This window comes from Aotus nancymaae, unplaced genomic scaffold, assembly GCF_030222135.1.
Source record: "Aotus nancymaae isolate 86718 unplaced genomic scaffold, 86718_ANA_hifiasm-v0.15.2.pri h1tg000049l, whole genome shotgun sequence".
Taxonomy (NCBI): Eukaryota; Metazoa; Chordata; class Mammalia; order Primates; family Aotidae; genus Aotus; species Aotus nancymaae.
Window position 1 is genome coordinate 33,844,350 of NW_026988463.1, and position 22,715 is coordinate 33,867,064.

Sequence of the window (22,715 nt, forward strand, 5' to 3'; positions counted from 1 at the left end):
AGCACTGAGAAAACTATTAGGTTCCTAGTTATTAAACTGCAGTATTTGCTACTTTTCTATAAAGGCAGGTTCGTGTGATTATCACACATACCACAGCTGCTGAAATCCAGCCCCAGTGACTCAGGCCCAGCTGCGGGTCATTCCTGCCGAAGTGAAGCCCATCTGGCTGAGTGCCGGCTCTCTCCCGTCAATACCCAATTGCCATAGCTGCCGTGTCCTGGCCTGCAGGTCTCCCTCCCACCCTCCCACTGCCCGCCCCCTTGGCCAGTACAGGTCCTCCCTCCATGGCCAGGGCCCAGTGCCTCCTCGTGAGTTCCAGAACATCTGAAATGCCCTCCCCACAGCCCTCTTTCCACACTCCACAAGGCTGACGGATCTTTCCAGAAAACAAGGTTTTTGGGTTGTTTTGTTTTTGAGACGGGGTCTCGCCCTGTTGGCCAGGCTGGAATGCAATGATGCAATCTCAGCTTACTGCAACCCCTACCTCCTGGGTTCAAGCTATTCTCCTGCCTCAGCCTCCTGAGTAGCTGGGATTATAGGTATGTACCACTATGCCTGGCTAATTTATTGTATCTTTAGTAGAGACAGGGTTTCACTATGTTGGCCAGGCTGGTCTCGAACTCCTGACCTCATGATCCGCCCACCTCAGCCTCCCAAAGTGCTGGGATTATAGGCATGAGCCACTGCACCTGGCCTGTTGTTTTAAGAGCTGGAATCTCGCTGTCACCCAATGATGGTCACCATAACCTGTGGCAGTCACTGTAACTTCCAACTCCTGGACTTGAGCAATCTTTCATCCTCAGCCTCCTGAGTAGCTCAAACTATGGGTGCACACCACCACACCCAGCTAGTTTTAAAAAATATTTTTGGTCAAATATTTTTGTTGCCATGTTGCCCAGGCTGGTCTCAAACTCTTGGCCTCAAACGATCTTCCTGCCGAAGCCTCCCAAAGTGCAGGGATTACAGGCATGAGCCCCCAAGCCCGGCTCCAGAAGATGGGTCTAACCTCACTCTCACCTGCTGAAAGTCCTGTGTGCCCTGACTCCCCTTATTCCTGGAACATTCTGCGCCCTTTCACACTCAGGCTTCCGCTAGTGCTGGTTCCTTCCAATCTGTGTCCAGGGCCCAGCAGCTCTACCCAGCCAGGCATGGGGGCTGTGCCCCTCGTGCTCCTGGTCCTGCTGCCAACAGCAGTGTCGTTTCTGGGAGAGCTGCAGGTGAGCGAGCACCAGATGGGCAGGCCGTGGGGGTGGGTGTCCCAAGCCCACTGGAGGATCACAGAACCACGCAGTGTTGCTGACCATCAGAGAGGCATGGGCAGTGTGTCTTTGATGTGAGGCTCCTTAAGCATCAGTTTGTGAAGAGCCACCAGTGCCCACGCCCCCTAGGGAGGATGGACAGCCCCACCCACTGCCTAGCCTCACTCGGGGGTACTCAGGGTCCTCGCCCGTGGGGCTGGGTTGGGAGAGTGCACAAGATGGGGCCTCAGGAAGAAGATCTGCAGGAGATGTGCTTGCTTTGCACCAGCACCAGCCCACCTGGGGGAGAGCAGGCCGAGCCCCGAGCGGCCCCTCCCCACCCTGTCTTCTCGGTCCTGTGCCCTTTCTGCCCTGGTGTCTGGTCTGGGGTATGCACCCCACTTCTGCCACCCAGTTTGTCCCTGCACCGGCAAGCTGGCTCCCCAGTTCTCAACAGGCCACGCAGCTAGGCCCCTGGCCCGGCTCTCCACCTAGCTCCACCCACCACAGGGCCTCCTCAGCCCCCCACACTCCTGGACCTCAGGTAGCGCCTCCAGAGCGAGCTGTGTCCGCACAGGCCTCGGCTGGGGTGCCTGACTCTTTGGAGAGGCTGAGACTGACCGAATGGGCCCTGGGCAGCAGCTGGCACAGAGGTCATCCTGGTTGGGGCTCACCTCCAGGAGGAGCGTGTCCGGCAGGTACCGGTCCTTCCAGTGGTCGAGGAAGACCATGTCCAGCGTGTCCACATCATACTTCTTCTTCAGCTGGGGGATAATGTCCTGGGATGCCCCAACCACGACAGTGACCTGGAACAGTGCCTGTCAGTGCCCATGCCCACACAGACAAGAGCGCATCCCTGCACACCCATATAGGCGTTCATCAGTTTTCCTTAGGGTTCTGGGGAGACAAGGCCCCTCTCTGTCCCTGCCCCTCCTGGTGCCACCTTGGCAATTTCCCCAGAGTGTGAGACCACCCTCACCAAACTGCCTGAGGGGGTCCTTCCTCAGCCCCAGGCCAGAAAGCACTGAGGAGCCTGGTGACAGTGGGTTTTCAGTGAACATGGTATGAACCAGGCCCTCCCTGCCCACAGCCCGGGCCCTTCTTCCAGGTCTGACAACGAGCCAGGCATGCGCACCTTATCCTGCACGCCTGCGAAATCCACCATCCGCTGGGTGATGGCAGCGTAGTCGGGGTTGAGCTCGATGGTGAGCAGCCTTGCGCTTGGTGACAGCAAGCGGGCCATACGCACGGCCGAGTAGCCGCAGTAGGCCCCCAGCTCCAACAGCACGGAGGGCTGGTACTCCTGAATCACCACGTCCATGATCTTGCCTGTGCAGGGTGGGGGACAGGGGGAGGTGAGCACAGGCGGAGGGAGGGGAACTTGGATCCCGTCACGGCCCCCCAACCTCTCCCAAAGAGCAACAGCCTCTCCCAAATGCCTGGCCTCTGGCCCTCCCCTGCCCACCCTCCCTACCTGCTGGAGGGGTCTTTTACCTCCCTGGGGTCCCAGCCCCAAGGACCTGGCCCCTACTATGAGTACCCTTTGACCTTACATGTTCCCTTAGCCTCTATGCCCACACTGGTCCCTGTCTTTTCCACCCTTCCTGGCTAGCCCTAGGGTGTCCTAACCCAGAGCTGCCTTCTCTGGAGCCCCAACCCCCAGGGGGCCCTGAGGTGGTGCTGGCTCCCTGAGTCAGGCAGCACAGCCTGGGGTACAAGCAGGGGCGGCCCAGGAGAACTTGTCTGACTGGTTCCCAGGCAGGTCCCATGGTAGCCACAGCAGAGTTCTAGGGGAACCAAACTGTCAGACGCTGTGAGTGTAGGGGCCTGATGTCCTAGGGTAGCAGGCAGCAGGCTCTAGAGGAGTCATCAGGGATCATGGTGCCCTGGGACATCAGAGGAGCCCCCCACCCCCAGCCCTGTCTGGGCATATCCCAGGGTTCCCAGCCACCGAGAAATGGGGTGATAACAACCCTCTCCCATAACAGCTTCAGTGCCTGGCCCCGAGTCCCTGTCCCAGGGCTCAGCATCTGCCGGCCAGAACCCCACCTTTCTTGTCGCCCACGTTCATGGCCCACTCCTTCTGCTCGCAGTAGGTGTCAATGGCCTCCAGCACGCTCTGTGCGTTCCCGCGCTCCGCATGCTGCAGCACGTGGTGCAGGATGCGCTGTTCCTTGGTGTCACCCATGAGCAGGTTGCGGATAGGCTGCAGGACGTATTCGTTCCAGCCGATAACGCACAGGCCCCAGTCCCAGTGCCTCAGGAGCAGCAGCTGCACGGCCAGCAGCACCAGGCCCAGCAACGCAGCTGCCAGCAGCAGAGGCGGGGCCTCCAGCATCTGCAGAGCGGAAGGGGCCGGGCGCCAGTGCTCTGTGCCTTTCCTGAGCCGGCCACGCTTCAGTTGCCTAACGTGTCAGTGCCAGGGAGCTCGCCTTCCCGCCCCCCTCTAGCGCCCTCACGTGGACAGAGCAGGTGTGTGCCTCTGGCAGTCCTGCGTGGAGCTGCCGGGTCGCACTCCCTAGCCCTGGGTGCTTCCCCAAGCAGCCCAGGGATTCTCTCTCTCTCTCTCTCTTTTTTTTTTTTTTTTTTTTTTTTTTGAGAAGGAGTCTTGCTCTGTCACCAGGCTGGAATGCAACTTACGCCTCCTGGATTCAAGCGATTCTTCTGCCTCAGCCTCTCGAGTAGCTGGGACTACAGAGCTGCCGGCCACCAAGCAGCCCAGGGATTCTCTAAAATCATGCAGAATACAGAAGCAACATGGACCCAGGCTGTTGTCTCCCAGCCGGCTTAGAGGAAACCCAGGTGCAGGGAGGCCCCATGGCCCGGAGTTGGGGGTAGTGAGGGCTGGCCCTAGGAAAGGCTTTATGGTGCAGCCCCTCAGCCCCATGTGTAAGCTGGTTGTAAGGCTGATTGCCTCGCAGGGAGCTTGGACGCACACCCCCCTGCCTTTTTTCCAAAAGCTCAGACATGCTGGGGTTGTTCCCTTTTCCTTACTCGCACAGCCTGGCTTTCCCTTAAAGAACCCAGTATGCAAGCAGGGTCTTGTGATTCTAGCCAATAAGCAGCCGAGTCTTTCTAGCCAATAGCAGCCAAGTAATTCTAACCAAAAGCAGCCAAGTCCTGTATGCAAACAAAGGCTTGTAACCTTACCCAATAGTAGTCCTGCTCTCCCACAACCAATCGAGCTCTCCCACTCCCTATAAAAACCCATGTCTGAGAGGAGTCTGTGCGACTTCTCTGGCCTACTCCTGTCGGACCGCAGAACTTCGCCCGGGAGCCTGAATAAATTCCTTCATATTGGATCTTTTTGTGTTGGCCTCAGTTTCTTCCCTTTTAAACTTGGCAAGAACAACCTTACACTGGTCACCCATGCTCTGGATGCCCCAGATTCATGTGGCCTTTTCATTGAGTTTCCAAGTAAGGACGCTGGCAGTCCCCAGGCCAGGCACACCAGGACAGACCCACTTACTTGGGGATGGTGACATGTGGCATCTGTCCTAGGTGAGAAAGGCCAGCCCTGCTGCCCACCACAGTGTACCTCGTGGGGCACAGTGAAATTATGGCAAATGACCCCACTTGAAACCCATTTCAAATCCTCTGGTCAGTGACCCTCTGGACAGGCAGCCTGGAAACCAGTCAGACAGAAGCGTGGTGAGGGGACCCAGCAGGCAGAGAGCAGAGCAGAGGAGGCCTGAGGCAGAAGCCCAGGGGTTCAGATCACAGACTGTGAAATGGGACGGGATACAAGGAAACTCTAGGGTCCCTGTGATCACTCAGAGGTCTTTCTGGGATGGGCCCTGGACTCCCAGTAGCACAGGAGATCCCACTCTCCACTGGATGCTCTGCGTTAGGAAGGCACACCCAGTCGAGGAGGCAGCCCCAGGGCAACAGAGGGGACACCCCTGGAGGCCAGCCTCAGGGCACCAGAGAACAGGGATGCAGAGGCTCCGCCCTAGGGAGAGGCCATGTGGACACCAGGTTTCTAGGGGGTTTCAGGCCACGTGGCCTATTTACACAGGCAGAGTGGACGTGTGGTCAGCAGGCCTGTGCACGTGCACCAGGCTGGAATCTGTACCTGCCCCAAACTGTCCCCGGCTTTCATTGGCCAACTCACCTTCAGAGCACCTCTGAGCAGGCTCCAGCCCTCTGGCTGCGGGAAGGGTCTGGGCTCTCCTTCTCTGAGCTCAGCAGCAAAGCAGATGTAATTTCTGTGGAGATCAGTTTTACCTTTGGATAATCATCAACAGAAACCCTAACCTGGCAGTGACCAAGGTCCAGATATCTGAGCCCCTTCCCCAGAGGCCAGCCTGGCTTGAGCCTTCCCTAGCAGGGCGTGGGCAATGCTTCAGCTTTCTGGCCTCAGAAGAGACAGCAGAAGGCCTCAGAGAGGCCAAGGGACAACCCTACTAGTGTCCCCCAGTCAGGGACCCCAGATGTGGGAGTGAAACACAGGAGGAGGGAACCACTTTGCTCCAGTTGTATTTCCCCTGAAGAGTCATTAGTACCTTGGAAATATATGAGATCAAGGGCTAGTTTACCAAGAACACACACAAACCAGTAAGAGAAAGATGACAGATGGGTCACAGTGGCCAATGTGCAGCTCACAGGAAAAGGCCACAGGCCAGAGCCCCAAGCAGGCAAACAGAACCTGCTGTGGGGCTCAGAGCAATGGAGGTGCCCCTGTACACAGCTGCAGGAGTGACTCGTGCCACCTGCTGCTGCCACCCTGGGGAAGGGTCCAAGGCCTGCAGGGCAACCCATGGCTTCCCTAAGGACAGTGTTCTTATTCTGGCAGGAGGATGACAGGGAACCGTAGTGGAGAAGGACCATGCAGACCTGAAGTGGCCAGAACTTTCCACCTTGCTTCTTTCTTCATGGGTGGAATTTCCTACGACACTCCTTGTTGCTCTGTTTACTCTTATTTATCTGTTACGGTTTATTTATCTATTATGACTACTAGTAGTATTTGCGTGGTCAGATAATGGGCCATTTTGTTTACTCTCTGTATTTTAAAAACACTAGTAAGTGTTAGAAATAAATATCCCAAATTGAAAAGGCTATTCTGCTGAAACAGCAAATGACTTGGTAGACCTTGGAGTCCCGAAGTATAAATCCTTGCGTAATACTTGAATTGTGTAAGAATTTGGCTTTGGAATCTCTAATCTCTAGGTCCATCTGTTCATAAGTTTGTACACAGTGTCCCCCAGGGCCTAGTGGGGAGGCAGCAGAGGGGAGGAGGCCACAGCAGGCAGGGGCCCCGAAGCCCCCTTCCTTTGCCAGGCAGGAGGGGCTGGCCCACTCCACTCTGCAGGCTGGGCCCAGCTGGGAGGCACCCAGTGCCCTCCTGTCCCACCTGCCCACGGCTCTGCGGCCAACCGGGCCCCAGTGGTCAAGAGCCATGGGGTCTGGGGAGGCACTGGAGGTCAAAGACTCAAAGGCCAACACGCCCCTTTCCCCAGGCAGTGCCTGGGGAAAGGGGCTTCAGTGCCCACCTCACGAGGCCCTCCAGCGACCCCCAGAGGAGAGAGCTTGGATTCCCTTGTGAGTGTGAGGAACTGAAGCCAGAGCAGGGGGACTGGCTGCCCCAGGCCACCAGCGGAACGCTGGCCCCTCTGCCTACCCCATCTCCCGACAGCCTCTCTTAGGCTAACCACCTACGCTCCGCCCCAGCCCCGTGGGATCTCCCAGCTAGTGTGGGAGGGGAAGCCCCGCCCACCAGGCCGAGAGGAAGACGGGACCTCATCCAAGTGGCTTTGGGACCACGCCCACGCAGCCACGGAGGAGGGCGGGACCACGCCCACCTGGCCAATCGAGGGCCGATCCTGGGCTGTCACCGGCCACTGCCCAGTTTCGCTGGACGAAAGAGCAGGCTACTGAGCAAATGGAGGGCGGGTCCCGAAAAGCCGAGAATCAGGCCTCCTTTTAAAGAAAGCCACATAGAAACCCGCCCACACCACTCAGAGCTGCTCGGATGTTCCCAGCGCTGGGATTTTGCCCCGTCAGCCCTTCATGGGGAAAAGGAACAGCTCCTTTAGTTTGGGGTCCCAGGACCCCAGAGTGGGCACGCCAGTTCAGTGTCCGACTCTGGACCCCTATGATCCGATCGCCTTACTTTGGCTACGTGGCCCGGGGAGCCTTAAGCGTCTCCCTTACCTTGTAGAGATGTAAAAAGAAACAGTTTTGAATGCCCCGGGGATGGCGGGTGGGGCGGGTGCAGGCGGGAGGATTGAGGGGAGTCCTTTCTGCTTTTGTGTATGTTTGAAATGTGCTGTTTTGTTTTTTGTTTTGAGACAGAGTCTCACTGTCTACCAGCCTGGAGTGCAGCGGCACAATCACAGCTCACTGCAGCCTCGACCTCCTGCGCTCAAGCGATCCTCCTGCCTCAGCACCCCAAGTAGCTGGGATGAGATGTGCACCACCCCACACCTGGCTTTTGTTTTTGTTTTGTACAGATGGGGTGAAGAAGGGGTTCTCAATATTTTGCCCAGCCTGGTCTCCTGAGCTCAAGCAATCCACCCCCTTGGCCTCCCAAAGTGCTGGGATTACAGGCGTGAGCCACTGTGACTGGCCGGCTTTTTTTTTTTTTTAAGGAAAATAGGTGTTAGCAAGCATGTGATGAAATTGGAACCCTCCTGCATTGCTGGTGTGAATGCTGCAGAAAACAGTTTGGTAGTTCTTTAATAAGAATATGGGCCAGTCGTGGTGGCTCACGCCTGTAATCTCAGCACTTTGGGAGACCGAGGCAGGCGGATCACGAGGTCAGGAGTTCGAGACCAGCCTGACCAACATGATGAAACCCCATCTCTATTAAAAAAAATAAAAAGAGAAGAATGTGGTCAGGCCCGGTGGCTCACAACTGTAATTCCAGCACTTTGGGAGGTTGGGATGGGAGGATTGCTTGAGCCCAGGAGTTCCATACCAGTCTGGGCAACATGGCAAGACAGCATCTCTACAAAAAATTTAAAAATTAGGCCGGGTGTTGTGGTGGCTCATGCTTATAATTCCAGCACTTTGGGAGGCTGAGGCAGGCATATCACCTGAGGTTGGAAGTTCGAGACCAGCCTGACCAACATGGAGAAACCCCGTCTCTACTAAAAATACAAAATTAGCCAGATGTCGTGGCACATGCCTGTAGTCCCAGCTACTAGGGAGGCTGAGGCAGGACAATCACTTGAACCCTGCAGGAAGGGGCAGAGCTTGCAGTGAGCCAAGGTTGTGCCACTGTACTCCAGCCTGGGTGACAGAGAGACTCTATCTCAAAAAAAAAAAAAGAAAAAGAAATTGTTAAAATGGTAAATTATAAATTCCATCTATTTTGCCATGATTAGGAAAACATGGCTGGGTGCACACCTGTAATCCCAACACTTTGGGAGGCTGAGGCTGGCGGATCACCTGAGGTCAGGAGTTCAAGACCAGCCTGGCCAACATCGTGAAACTGTCTCTACTAAAAATATAAAAATTACCCAGCTGGGCGCGGTGCCTCTCGCCTGTAATCCCAGCACTTTGGGAGGCCGAGGCGGGTGGATCACGAGGTCAAGAGATCGAGACCATCCCGGTCAACATGGTGAAACCCCGTCTCTACTAAAAATACAAAAAATTAGCTGGGCATGGTGGTGCGTGCCTGTAATCCCAGCTACTCAGGAGGCTGAGGCAGGAGAATTGCCTGAACCCAGGAGGCAGAGGTTGCGGTGAGCCGAGATCGTGCCATTGCACTCCAGCTTGGGTAACAAGAGCGAAACTCCATCTCAAAATAATAAAAAAATAAATAAGTAAAAGAAAAGGGCCATGCCATTCTCCATAAGGAAGCAGGATGCAAAAAAACAAGCGCAGCTCCTGCTCCCTGGGGGACACAGGCACTCAGGAGAGCCTCTCTGCCAACCACAGCTGCTGCTGCTGCCCATCTGGCCACTGCCCACTGCAACTCAGCCCAGTGGCAGGGTCTGCATGCTGCCCCTTGGAGGGACACCCATCTTCCTTCTGCAAGGCAGGAGAAGGGGCTCTCTTGATCATAGGAGAAAATGCACGCCCCATGCTCTTCCTTGCAATATGCATGCAGTCTGTGTGGCCAGCAGCCAGCCAGGATGGACCACATCCTTCGCTCACAGATGGCACACAGAAGGGCAAAGGCAGGCCCTTTCTCCCCAGTAACCACACCCAGCCTCCCCCAAACCTTCATTATAAGCCTGTGCTGGAGAATTCTCCCTGCAAGACCAACCCCAAAACCTTTGACCTCCAACTTCCATCACTGTGTATCTTTCTGGAGACGTGAAGAGGGCAATCAACGCTTGGCATCTGGCAGGAGACCCCAGCCACCCTTAGGCCAAGGTGGGAGATGGGCAGGTCTCCCATCGACCCCAGGGCCAACCATTCTGTGATCCTTTGTAATAAAAGGGCTTTGCCACATCCAGCCTGATGCTCAGTCCTCATCAAGGCCTGCACATGGGGGCATCCACCCACTCTGTGGGTTGCCTGCTCCTGCCTAGCCTTCCAGGGTGCCTGGGAGCCTGAGTAGCTCCCGAAAGTTAGGAAAAGAAGTAAGGACATCCCAGAGGATTTTACAGTTGTCCCCAACGGAGGCCCAGGAGGACAATCCTGCAGCTGATGTGGGAGCTGGCAGATGACTCTCACCATGCAGCCATGATGGGGGTGGGGCCAGCAAGTGTGCACAGCTGCCTGGGCAGTGGGCTGGAGCAGGCCTGAATTGGCTCCCAGCCGGCCCCACTACACCCATCAGGGGCAGTGCTGCCTTCGTATCTGTGTCCTCACAGCCTGAGGCTGCCCAGGGGAGAGTCCTCCAGGGTCCCATGCCCCTCCAGGCCTGCAGCCTCTGCACCCCCACTCCATGTGGCAGCCACTGCCCCCCATCTTCTCCATCTCACTCTCTGGGCGCCTCCAGCTGCCATCCTAAAGGGGGAGGAGCTGCAGAAATGGAGTAGAGAGGCTGCACCCACAAACGCAGCTGGCAGTTTTCCCCATAGGCCATTTCCAGCCAGGCTGCTCCTTCTCCTTCCAAGCCACATGTGCATGCACGTGTGAGGGCATCCTCACTGCCTCAACAACGCGGCTGGGACACAGGTCGCTGCACTTGGCATCTCTGGGTCTGAAGAGCATGAAGTGTCTGGGGCTCAGTGCCAGGCCTGCCCAAGCTTCTCTGCCCAGCGCACTGCTGCATAGCCAGAGAGTCTATCACCTCTGTCACCTGGTCAGTACCCTTTCTCACACTGAACACACCCTAGATAACATCTTCCTTTATTTTATTTTATTCATTTAGAGACAGGGTCCTGCCCAGTTGCTCCGTGCAGTGGCGTGACATGGCTCATTGCAGCTGCAGCCTTGAACTCCCAGGCTCAAGCTGTCCTCCTGAGTAGCTGGGACACGCCACTGCATCTGGTCTCATCTTTCTTGAAAAGGCAGGAATGTTTCCCATAAATATACTGTAAGTAACATCAGTCGGATGAGACTCTCAAAAATCCTTTAAAAATATGAACTGTGGCTGGAGGACTGGCCACACCCATAATCCCAACACTTTGGGAGGCTGAGGTGGGAGGATCCTTTGAGCCCAGGGGTTCAAGACCACCCTGGGCAACATAGTAAGACTCTGTCTCTATAAGAAATTTAAAAACAAACTAATTTTATTTTATTTTATTTATTTATTTATTTATTTTTATAAAGACGGGGTTTCACCATGTTGGTCAGGCTGGTATTGAACTCCTGACCTCAGGTGATCCACCCGCCTTGGCCTCCAAAGTGCTTGGATTACAGGCGTGAGCCACCACACCCAGCCAAAAACAAACTAATTTTATGACCTGGTGTCTAGGCTCATTTTTAAAATCCATAAAAGATAACTGGAAAACGACTTTGGCCCCTTTGCAAAGATCTGGGGTCCATCCGTTTTGCTCATTCTGCCATCGCCTCTGTCTGAAGAGTGACTGACACTTAGGTCTCTGTCCACCCACATCTTCCTGCTCAGATTCCTGGGAGGAGGAAGACAGCCACCAGGGGTCACGAAGAGAAGGACCGGGCTGCACAGCAAGCTCAGGAGACCTCGGGTTGTGCCCTGAAACAGGTGTGCATTCCCCACTCTCCACAGAGGGCTAACACACGGCTGTGGTGCCCCTTGGAAAGGCCCCTGGCATTTGGGGCACACTGTCCTCGCTATTCCAGAACACAGAACCAATGCTAACAGCTCCTGGCACACTGAGAGCCACTGTGGCTTGAACATGCCTCATCCTGCTCTCACGGGGCTGGCGGCCCAGTGGGGGAGACAAGCACAGAGCCACAGGCCTGAGGACAAACAGGACACAGGTGGCAGGAAGGAGGCCAGGTGTAAGCGTTTACACACTGGGGCCGCTCGGCTCTGCACACAGCTCCCCCACGGAGGCTGCAGAGGGCCCTGCCTGGGGCTTGCTCAACAGGGCTGGAAACCCCCAGCAAAGGCTGGAACTGGTGCAAGCAGACCTGCTCCTCTGGGCTGATCCCGGGGGATAAAGGGGGACCAGGACTCCAGCAGGAGATTTGACTGCGATCCAGTCATCCAGGGAGAGCCAGCACAGGTGCTTAGAGACAGACCGGGCAGCACCAGGCAGGCCACACACTTGGGCAGGGCCTGTGGACAGACTGAAAGGACAACTCAGAGGCCAGCCTGGGAGACCCCACCGCCTCAACCTAGCCCCGTGCTCATCTGTGGACCCAGGGGCTGGCCACTCACCTCCATCCAGCCTCTGGGAATCTAAAGAAATGACCAGAAATTTAATGATCACAAAATACCTATCAAGCTGGGCATGGTGGTGTGTCTTTAGCTGCAGCTACTTGGGGAGCTGAGGTGGGAGGATTGTTTAAGCCCAGAAGCTGGAGGCTGCAGTGAGCTGGGATTTCACCACTGCACTCCAGCCTGGGCAACAGAGACCCTGTCTCTAACACACCACCACCACCATCCACCAACACCACAGTAAACTCCATCAGATCCAGGTGGGGCCTCATCTCTCTGGCAGCACTCTCCTGAGAGGAAGGAGGAGGCAGAGGACCAGCCTCTCACCCCCTGACACCTGAGAAGAGGTGAGACAGTGAACCTGCCCTGGGTACCCTGTGAGGGGCCTGCCTGCTATTTCTGTAGATGAAGCTTTATCAGAACACACAGTCGGCGGGGCACGGAGGCTCATACCTATAATCCCAGCACTCTGGGAGGCTGAGGTGGGTGGATCACTTGAGGTCAGAAGTTCAAAACCAGCCTGATCAACATGGTGAAACCCCCGTCTCTACTAAAAATACAAACAAAATTAGCCGGCCATGGTGGTGTATGCCTGTAATCCCAGCTACTTGGGAGGCTGAAGCAGGAGGAGAATTGCTTGAACCCCAGAGTGGGAGGTTGCAGTGAGCTGAGATTGTGCCCTTGCACTCCAGCGTGGGCAATAAGAGTGGAACCTCCATCTCAAAAATAAAGGAAAAGAAAAAGAATAAAGAGCCGGGCGCGGTGGCTCACGCCTGTAATTCCAGCACTTTGGGAGGCCGAGGCGGGTGGATCACGAGGTCAAGAGATCGAGACCATCCTGGTCAACATGGTGAAACCCCCATCTCTACTAAAAATACAAAAAATTGGCTGGGCATGGTGGCGCGTGCCTGTAATCCCAGCTACTCAGGAGGCTGAGGCAGGAGAATTGCCTGAACCCAGGAGGTGGAGGTTGCAGCGAGCCAAGATCGCACCCATTGCACTCCAGCTTGGGTAATAAGAGCAAAACTCCGTCTCCAAAGAAAAAAAGAATAAAGAACCCACAATTACACACACACTGGTTGTGGCTGCTCTCACCTGACCGTGGCAGAGGTGAGCAGTTGCAATAAAGACTGCACCCCACATGGGGAAAGGGGCTGGTGTGGAAGGGAAGGGGTCAGAATGGAAGGTAGAGGGCCAGGCAGAGGGCAGCCTCCTGTGGCTTCCCCTGCCTGGTATCCTCAGTTGGGCCAGGCCCCTAGGCTCAGGGGGAGGCTTTGTTTTTTGTTTTTCGGTGTTTGTTTTTCTTTTCTTTTCTTTTCTTTTTTTTTTTATTATTCCATTAAATTTAAAGACGAGGTTTCACCATGTTGGTCAGGCTGGTCTTGAACTCCCGACCTCAGGTGATCCGCCTGCCTTGGCCTCCAAAGTGCTTGGATTACAGGCGTGAGCCACCGCGCCCGGCCGTTTGTTTGTTTTTTTTGACTCAATACTTAAGAGCTGAGGGGAAAGCTTTCACACGGGCTGCGCACCTGCTGCGGGCCAGGTGCTGCAGGGACCACGGTGACTTTGTCTTCACAGACACACCAAGGGGTGGATGCGAGAGGCAAGAGGCTGCACTGCACCTGCAGATCCACGGCCCTGGGGGCAGCTGGGCCATCCCTGCCGTGGGTTCCCTCCACTCCTTTACTGTGGCCCCGCGGGGCGGCCCCTCCCCTCCCTGCCACGGCCCAGATCTGCATGGTGGTCGCACGTTCCGTTTATCCTTCTAGGGATATCCTTTATCCTTCCTGGCCACATCAGATTCTGCCTTGGCACCTGCTTGGAGGCCCCCCTCAGGTCAACCTGCTCAAACGGAACGAGCTTGGCGTCCCGGCTCCCAGCAGACGGCAGGCCTGGGGCAAGAGTGCAGGCTGGCTCGGCTCTGCATGGAGGGGACAGAAAAGACAGGGGTGCCTTTAGGGAGTGACAGAAAGGGCCTGGACATGCCTAGCAGGGTGATGTGCAGGCCGGCCATCTGCCCCACTGTACTGAGCCCGAGAGCCTAGAGTAGAGAGCCCGCCCTGCCTGGGAATAGGGATGATTCTGGCAGCTCCTGGGGACTGTGAACAAAGCCTTGGCATCTAGACCGGGCTCTAAGCCAGGCCTGTGTCCAGCCCACACTGGATGTGAATGGAATCTGACCACATCATTGCTCTCCTCAAGGCTGGGTGGCAGCTCCACCCTCAAGCACCCAGGCCATGGGTCCTAAGGCCCACCCTGGCAGCAGCCTGGACAAAGACTCCCCCATCACACTCCAGCCAGGCTCCTCTGAGCACGTTTCTCAGCTGAGCCTCACGTTGGCCTATCAAGCCTTGAACAAACACACACTAACATAGTTGTTCCTTCTTCATTTTTTTTTTTTAAGAGACAGGTTCTTGCTCCGTCACCCAGGCTGGAGTGCAGCGGTGTGATCCCCTCTGCCACGATCACGTCGCTGCAACCTTGAACTCCTGGGCTCTAGCACTCCCGCCTCAGCCTCCTGAGTAGCGGGGACTATACAAGGGCATGCCACAGTGCCTGGCTAACTTTATTTTATTTTATTTTATTTTTTATTTTTTGAGACGGAGTTTCGCTCTTGTTACCCAGGCTGGAGTGCAATGGCGCGATCTCGGCTCACCGCAATCTCCGCCTCCTGGGTTCAAGCAATTCTCCTGCCTTAGCCTCCTAAGTAGCTGGGACTACAGGCGTGCGCCACCCTGCCCAGCTAATTTTTGTATTTTTAGTAGAGACGGGGTTTCACCATGTTGACCAGGATGGTCTTGATCTCTTGACCTCGTGATTCACCCACCTCGGCCTCTCAAAGTGCTGGGATTATAGGCGTGAGCCACTGCACCCGGCCCATATTTTATTTTATTTTTAAAGACAGGGTTTCACCATGTTGGTCAGGCTGGTCTTGAACTCCCGACCTCAGGTGATCCACCCGCCTTGGCCTCCAAAGTGCTTGGTTTACAGGCGTGAGCCACCACACCCGGCCCTGGCTAACTTTAAGAAATTATTTTAGTAGAGATAGCATCTTGCTACGTTGCCCAGGCTGGTCTTAAACTTCTGGCCTCAAGTGATTCTGCAGCCTTGGCCTTCCAAAGTGCTGGGATTACAGGCGTGAGCCATACTGCACCTGGCCTCACACTGACTTCTAGCAGCTCAAGGCCACATTCCTAGCGTGATCCCAGCCCCCTTCAAAGTGCCTGCCTGAGAAACTCAAGGTTACCAAGAGAATTTCCTGTGTGTTCAGGCCAACACCTGAAGATGGGGCCCCTGTCTCCCAGTCTCTGTGGGATGTTGGGGACCTGACTTCAATAAGTCCCAATGGCAAATCCAAGACCAACCCTCCCTTCCTGCTTTTGATAATTTTCCACTTTCCTGACTCCACTGAGTCACCGCTGTTCTCCCTCCCCACCCCCGACTGCTTTGCACAAATTGGAGCAGAGCTCGCTCTTTCCCCTCCTGTCACTGGTCACCAAATATTATAATTCCTGTCCTTACCACTTTAATGTCCGGCTGTGTTTCTCTGTGATCAGGGGCTACGACTGACTCTCGGAAGCGGAGCCCGCAGTGTGCACAAGAGACCGGAGTTACCTCTGCTCTGCCTGCTTATGCGGGAGTCATGTGGCTTGATTTGTAATCTAATGCTCCGGAAAAGCATCGGTGAAGACAAACGTTGCTGCTGCTGCTGCTTTTTTGTTTGAGATGGAGTTTCACTCCTGTTGCCCAGGCTGGAGTGCAATGGTGTGATCTCGGCTCATTGCAACCTCCACCTCCTGGGTTCAAGTGATTCTTCTGCCTCACCCTCCCGAGTAAATGGGATTATAGGTGCACGTCACCACGCCTGGCTAATTTTTTGTATTTTTAGTAGAGACAGGGTTTCACCATGTTGGTCAGGCTGGTCTTGAACTCCCAACCTCAGGTGATCAGACGTTACTTCTTATGATTCTGAGTAAAGCTCTGAGGCGCTGAGAGTCCCAGCCTTCTTCTGAACGGTAACTACCTCCTGGGCTGGAAGTTCTTCTTCCTGGTGCCTCATTACCAGAGGGGATTCACTCCTTGACTCCTGGCAGAGCCATCTTGCCCCCTCTGTCCTATGTTCTTGCTCCTCCTGTGGGAGCTTCTTCCCGGAGCCCTGCTCATCATGTGGAAACAAAACTGCAAGGAACAACAAGCATGCCTCTGTCTGCTTCCTTCCTTGTTGGTGTGACTTTAGCAAGGATAATTTGGAACGTCAGTGGCTCCTTTGGGATACCTGAGAGCTCCCCAGACTAGCTCCTCTCAGGCCTTTCCCTTCCTATCACCTTGACACCCCCTGCTTTCTCTTGAAGGAGATATCGCTTTCAAGTCTGGCCTCCTCCACCCTTCGGTCCCTGCTGAAGGCCTCTCTCTTCCCCCTCCAGCCCCTCAACTCCCCACAGTCCCCGGGACTTTAGGCTTTCTGCTCCATCAGGGGCTCGCAGTGCCTCAGGGACCCCCAAAAGCAACAGCTGAGCTCCCTGGAAACATGTAGTCACATATCCATCAGGGCAAAAAAAGTCGTAAAGGTCTTATCCATGAATACAGGTAGAAAGCCTTCCCCTCGTCAGGCGCAGTGGCTCACGCCTGTAATCCCAGCACTTTGGGAGGCCGAGGCGGGTGGATCACGAGGTCAAGAGATCGAGACCATCCTGGTCAACATGGTGAAACCCCGTCTCTACTAAAAATACAAAAAATTAGCTGGGCATGGTGGTGCGCGCCTGTAATCCCAGCTACTCAGGAGGCTGAGGCAGAATTGCCTGAACCCAGGAGGCGGAGGTTGCGGTGAGCCAAGATCGCGCCATTGCACTCCAGCCTGGGTAACAAGAGCGATACTCCGTCTCAAAAAAAAAAAAAGAAAGCCTTCCCCTCACACTGAGCAAGTGACCCTTAACTTGCCCAATTTGCCAGAAACACAGGTTGGATAAAAATGTAAAATAGGGCTGGGGTGGTGGCTCACACCTGTAATCCCAGCATTTTGGGAGGCCAAGGCGGGTGGATCACTTAAGGATAGGAGTTCAGGACCAGCCTGGGCAACATAGCAAGACCCTGTCTCTAAAAAGAAAAAAAGAAAAAGAAAAAATATATGACATAGAGCAAAAAAAGAAAAAAGTGAGAACTAGCTCTCATATAAACTAGTGAGTTATGTTTTGTTAATTGCACTTGATAATATACCACCCTAAAGAAGCTTCCAAGATCTCTTTGTTAACTTTCAACCTCAGAGTTATACTAAGTGAAGTTAAATAGTAGACAATCTTGAATATCTAAATAATACCTGAATAGAAGAAAGCGCTGAAACATTCACTATTAAGCATAACTTTATGTACTTTTAGGCCTCTTATTTTAATATGGTACAGACTGGCTAAAGCTATTCTGGTCTGTTAATAAACATGTTCTTGGCACTTAAAAATATTGTGCTATAAAAAGGATATAGCTCTAGAGATTATAAGATGGTATATTCATAAAATTTGCTAATAAACGGGTAAATGACAGACAATTCCCAATTGTCTTCTTCCTAGTTTTCTCTGTAAAATCACTTTATGGGCAGGCGTGGTGACTCATGTCTGTAATCTCAGTGCTTTGGGAGGCTGAGGTCAGAGAATTACTTGAGCCCGGGAGTTCAAGGCTGCAGTGAGTGAGTCCTGATTGTGCCACTGCACTCCAGCCTGGGCAACAGAGCAAGATGCTGTCTATTTATTTATTTATTTATTTATTTATTTATTTTTAAGATGGGGTTTCACCATGCTGGTCAGGCTGGTCTTGAACTCTTGACCTCAGGTGATCCGCCCGCCTTGGCCACCAAAGTGCTTGGATTATAGGCATGAGCCACCACAACCGGCCAGATGCTGTCTCTTAAAAAAAATAAATACAGGTTACTAATGGTTTAAAAATCATAATCAATATATGAAAACAAAACTCCTAGAAAGAAGAATGAAGGGAAACAATTTTTTTTTTAATTAAAAAAAAACTTTAACTTCTCTTTTTAAGATGGGGTTTCACCACGATGGCCAGGGTGGTCTTGAACTCCTGGCCTCAGGTAATCCACCCACCTCAGCCTCCCAAAGTGCTAGGATTACAGGCGTGAGCCACCACACCTGGCCTTATTATTATTATTTTTTGACATGGAGTCGTCTCACTGTGTCACCCAGGCTGGAGTGCAGTGGCGCGATCTCAGCTCACTGCAACCTCCTCGTCCCGGGTTCAAGTGATTCTCCCACCGCAGCCTCCCGAGTAGCTGGGATTACAGGCACCTGATACCACAGCTGGCTAATTTTTGAATTTTTTGGTAGAGATGAGGTTTAACCATGTTTGCCAGGCTGGTCTCAAACTCCTGACTTCAAGTGATATACCTGCCTTGGCCTCCCAAAGTTCTGGGATTGCAGGTGTGAGCCACCGCACCCGGCCCTGACAGTATTTCTTTTTTTTTTTTTTTTTTTTTGAGATGGAGTTTCGCTCTTGTTACCTAGGCTGGAGTGCAATGGCGCAATCTCGGCTCACCGCAACCTCCGCCTCCTGGATTCAGGCAATTCTCCTGCCTCAGCCTCCTGAGTAGCTGGGATTACAGGCACGCACCACCATGCCCAGCTAATTTTTTGTATTTTTAGTAGAGACGGGGTTTCACCATGTTGACCAGGATGGTCTCGATCTCTTGACCTCGTGATCCACCCGCCTCGGCCTCCCAAAGTGCTGGGATTACAGGCATGAGCCACCGCGCCCGGCCTAGTATTTCTTAAATAACTTTGAGACCACAGGACTGCACTGAGCCAGGATCTCTACTAGTTGAGAAACAATGGGTTCTGCTAGCCCAAGATCAAGCAGAACAAGAATTCAGTACCTGCATGCAACTGAGTAAACTGCTAAAGGATGATTATAATCTTTTTATGACTTTTGTTCAGAATATTGTTGGCTCGCTATGTTTTATTTTCTGGATATTAAAAAAAAACCTTGCAAATCAAAGGAAAAAAGACAAAAAGAAAAAAAAACCTTTCCCTTTTCTTTTAACCTATCATTGACTCATCATAAATTATGCTTCTCTAAACAAAATTTAAGCATTTATATTTTTCTTTCTTTCTTTTTTTTTTTTTTTAAGAGACAGTGTTTCACTATGTTGGCCAGGCTGGTCTCAAACTCCTGACCTCAGGTGATCCACCCACCTCAGCCTCCCAAAGTGCTAGGATTACAGGTGTGAGCCACTGCACCCAGCCTGAAGCATTTATATTTTTCTTCCTGCCTGATCCCTCCAAAAAATCAGAAACTAGGAGCTGGGTGTGGTGGCTCATACCTGTAATCCCAGCACTTTGGGAGGCCAAGGTGGGAGGATCACGAGGTCAAGAGATCGCGGCCAACATGGTGAAACCCCATCTCTACTTAAAATACAAAAATTAGCCGGGCGTGGTGGCACACGTCTGTGGTCCCAGCTACTCAGGAGGCTGAGGCGGAAAAATCGCTTGAACCCAGGAGGCGGAGGTTGTAGTGAGCCGAGATTTCGACACCACACTCCAGCCTGGTGACAGAGCAAGACTCCGTCTCAAAAAAAAAAAAAAAAAAAAAAAATCAGAAACTATTATTGAGTATTCCTTTTTTCTTTTTTTTAAATTTAACTGCTAACTTGCTATCCAAGTATTCCCATTTTCATGGCAATATAGTTATTACATAACTTCAATAAGAATCTGTTCTCCTAGTAACACCACACAATTGGAAACACTGGCTATATTACCAGTGCTTTAACTGGTTATATTCCATTACTAGAATGTCCTATTTGAGAGTGATGCACATAGAATCAGGTATGACCACATGGCTTTCCGGCTGACTTCGTAGAGCCATTGCTTACAAAGAGCTCTTGAAAAATCTGGCCTGTTATGTGGCTTACAGGGTTCCTGGCCTTACATGTGAGTAAGGAAAGAAAGTCACTTCCAAATATCCGAAGTTTCCAAGGTGCAGGAACTCTGGGATATTTCAGGGACGTCAAGAAGAGAGGAATTCACCCAAATCTACAGATATTGCAGGTGAAGTCTGGTGGGAAGTTCTTGGCTTGGCTTCCTAACCTCCAAAGGCTTTTAAAAGTCCAATCTAAGATTCCCTATTAAAAGTTTCAGCAAACTTAAAAAGGCCTGTGTGTGGCCCAGCGCCGTGGCTCACGCCTGTAATCCCAGCAGTTTGGGAGGCCAAGGAGGGCAGATCACCTGAGGTCAGGAGTTCAAGACCAGCCTGGCCAATGTAGCGAAACCCTATCTATGTCTACAAAAAATATAAAAATTAGCCGGGCGTGGTGGCAGGCGCCTGTAGTTCCAGCTACTCGAGAGGCTCAGGCAGGAGAATCGCTTGAACCTGGGAGGCAGAGGTGGCAGTGAGCCAAGATCGTGCCCCTACACTCCAGCCTGGGTGACAGAGTGAGACTCTGTTTCAAAAAAAAAAGAAAAGGTCTGAAGGCCTGCGTAGTCAATTACCCTTTGTGCTGCATTTATGTAAATAATCAGGCCAAATTTAACGAGACAAGAATTATTTGGTAAATAAGAATAATCTTACTTTGATTATCTTCGATCAAAAAGGGAAGTGTTTGTAAAGAAAAAGTTTATGCTCCAGTGGAGAAATATAACACCCGCTTGGGAGTTACCAGATCCTAGTCTAGTTCACTGTCTTTGAGGTGTATTTTTTTTTCTTTTTTTTTAAAATAGAGATGGAGTTTCACCATGTTGGCCAGGATGGTCTCGATCTCTTGACCTCGTGATCCGCCTGCCTCGGCCTCCCAAAGTGCTGGGATTACAAGCATGAGCCACCGCTCCCAGCCGAGGTGTATTTAAAAAAAAAATTTTTTTTTTGAAATGGAGTTTCGCTCTTGTTGCCCAGGCTGGATTGCAGTGGCGTGATCTCAGCTTACTGCAGCCTCCACCTCCTGGGTTCAAGCAATTCTCCTGCCTCAGCCTTCTGAGTAGCTGGGATTATAGGCGCCCAGCTATATTTTTTTGTATTTTTAATAGAGACACCATGCCCAGCAAATTTTTTATATTTTTAGTAGAGACAGGGTTTTGCCATGGTGGCCAGGCTGGTCTCGAACTCTTGGACTCAGATGATCCACCCACCTTGGCCTCCCAAAGTGCTGGGATTACAGGTGTGAGCCACTGGGCCTGGCCTGTCTTTGAGGTTTTATGATCTGCCTGTTACTTGGACTGTCACTGCCTTCCTACACGTCAGCCCTTACCAAATCCTCCCTTTTACTTTTCTTCTGGCTACTACTCTCTCCAGACTGACATTTCCAATTTGTGTCCTCCCTGACTTGGTGTCACCAAGAACTCAAACCCCTATTGGGACTCAGGTAGTCTTGTAGCTGCCCTTTGCCCCCAGGATCTGAAAAAAAGCCCTGCAGACTAAAGCCAGAAAGTTTGATATAAACTTGAAAGAACTCAGCACCACAACATACACCGCAGCAAAAATGCTTTGCTACCAAGTCTCCACGGGCGGCCTTCGTGCCTGGAGCCGCTGCTGCACAGGCCACCCAGGAAGCACCCCCTCCAGCTCCTGCATGCCCCATGCTCTCTCCAGGAAGTAACCACCACTGGGATACCAGTGCCTACGCCACCACCACAAACTTCACACTACACACCAGGAAGTCCATGAGTGCCCCTGCTTTCCTTGTTAGGGCCCAACTGTGGGTAACCCCCCATATAGGCACCGAGGAATGAGAGCTAAGCAGAACCCTGGCACAGTTAGGGCTTGAGGAATATCCCACTTTATAGTGTTACTACTCAGCTATTTCCTTTTATATAATCCTTTATACAATCATATATTAGTTTATAGAAATAAGGCTTGAAGAATTCCTTTATATAATCCTCTCTATATAATCATATATTAGTTGATAGTATGAGTGCCTAAAGAATATTTCCCTACATATATACCTATAATTATATCTTAGTTCATAATCGGAGGAATGCCTAGAGCAAACACAGTGCAGAGCATGATTTAAGGGAAAACAGTTATACAAGGACAAGAATCTGTGGCCCAGGCGGCAGCATTCAGTATCGTAAAGATACCCGCTGTATGGCAGGCTTGGGGCAAGAGCCACTCCTCCTGATAAAGGAGTTGTAGGACCTTGCTCCAGTTCTTGTGGAAGGCTGCCCTCAGACTGGCAATTCCCCTTGGTGACTGTGAACTTTATCAGCTCTTGCTACTGTGCTGCTTGAAAAGCATCTTCCCATAGAACCCATTGGAAGCTGCCAGAAGGTGGCGGTAACCTTGACAGCTCTGTCACTGCTTTGTGACTTAAAGCATCCTCCTATAAATCTTCTTAGAAGTAGTTTGCCCATAGATAGAAGTATTGCACACTGCACCCTCTTCACTGCGCACGGCCCACCTTCAAGCCTCGGTGACCTAATAGGGGTGGACCCCTTACTGCACACGGCCCTTGCCTTCGTGGGAAAGGGCCCCTTGCTGCGCACTGTCCACCTCCTGGCCTAGGTGACCTAATGGGGGTGGACCCCATGTTTTATTGCTCACGACCCTATCACAATCCTTAAAGATGATTTCACTCACTGCCCTGCCCCCTAACCTATACACAATAAATACTCACACTTCTGGACATTCAGGGCCTCGCCTGACTCCGCTTATAGGTGGCGTGGCCCCCCGAACCCAGATGCATTTTTCTTGTACTTCTGTGTCCTGTCTCTTTATTTCTCAGATCCTGCGCCTCAGCACAGCATAAGGCTCACCCCACGACCCTGTGGGCACTCAGCCCT

The 22,715-nt window shown here is 52.6% G+C and overlaps 1 protein-coding gene across 1 annotated transcript in view; it reads right to left on the reverse strand.

Annotated features, from left to right (window-relative positions):
- COMT (catechol-O-methyltransferase) overlaps positions 1-22,715 on the reverse strand; it is a 28,432-nt gene that overhangs the window by 3,719 nt on the left and 1,998 nt on the right. The window contains exons 2-5 of the mRNA XM_021673943.2: positions 5,353-5,446; positions 3,288-3,576; positions 2,374-2,567; positions 1,913-2,044 (exon numbers count right to left, since the gene is read on the reverse strand). Coding sequence (XP_021529618.1) covers positions 1,913-2,044; positions 2,374-2,567; positions 3,288-3,576 — 615 coding nt within the window. The 5' untranslated portion in view covers positions 5,353-5,446. The remainder of the gene's footprint in view (positions 1-1,912; positions 2,045-2,373; positions 2,568-3,287; positions 3,577-5,352; positions 5,447-22,715) is intronic.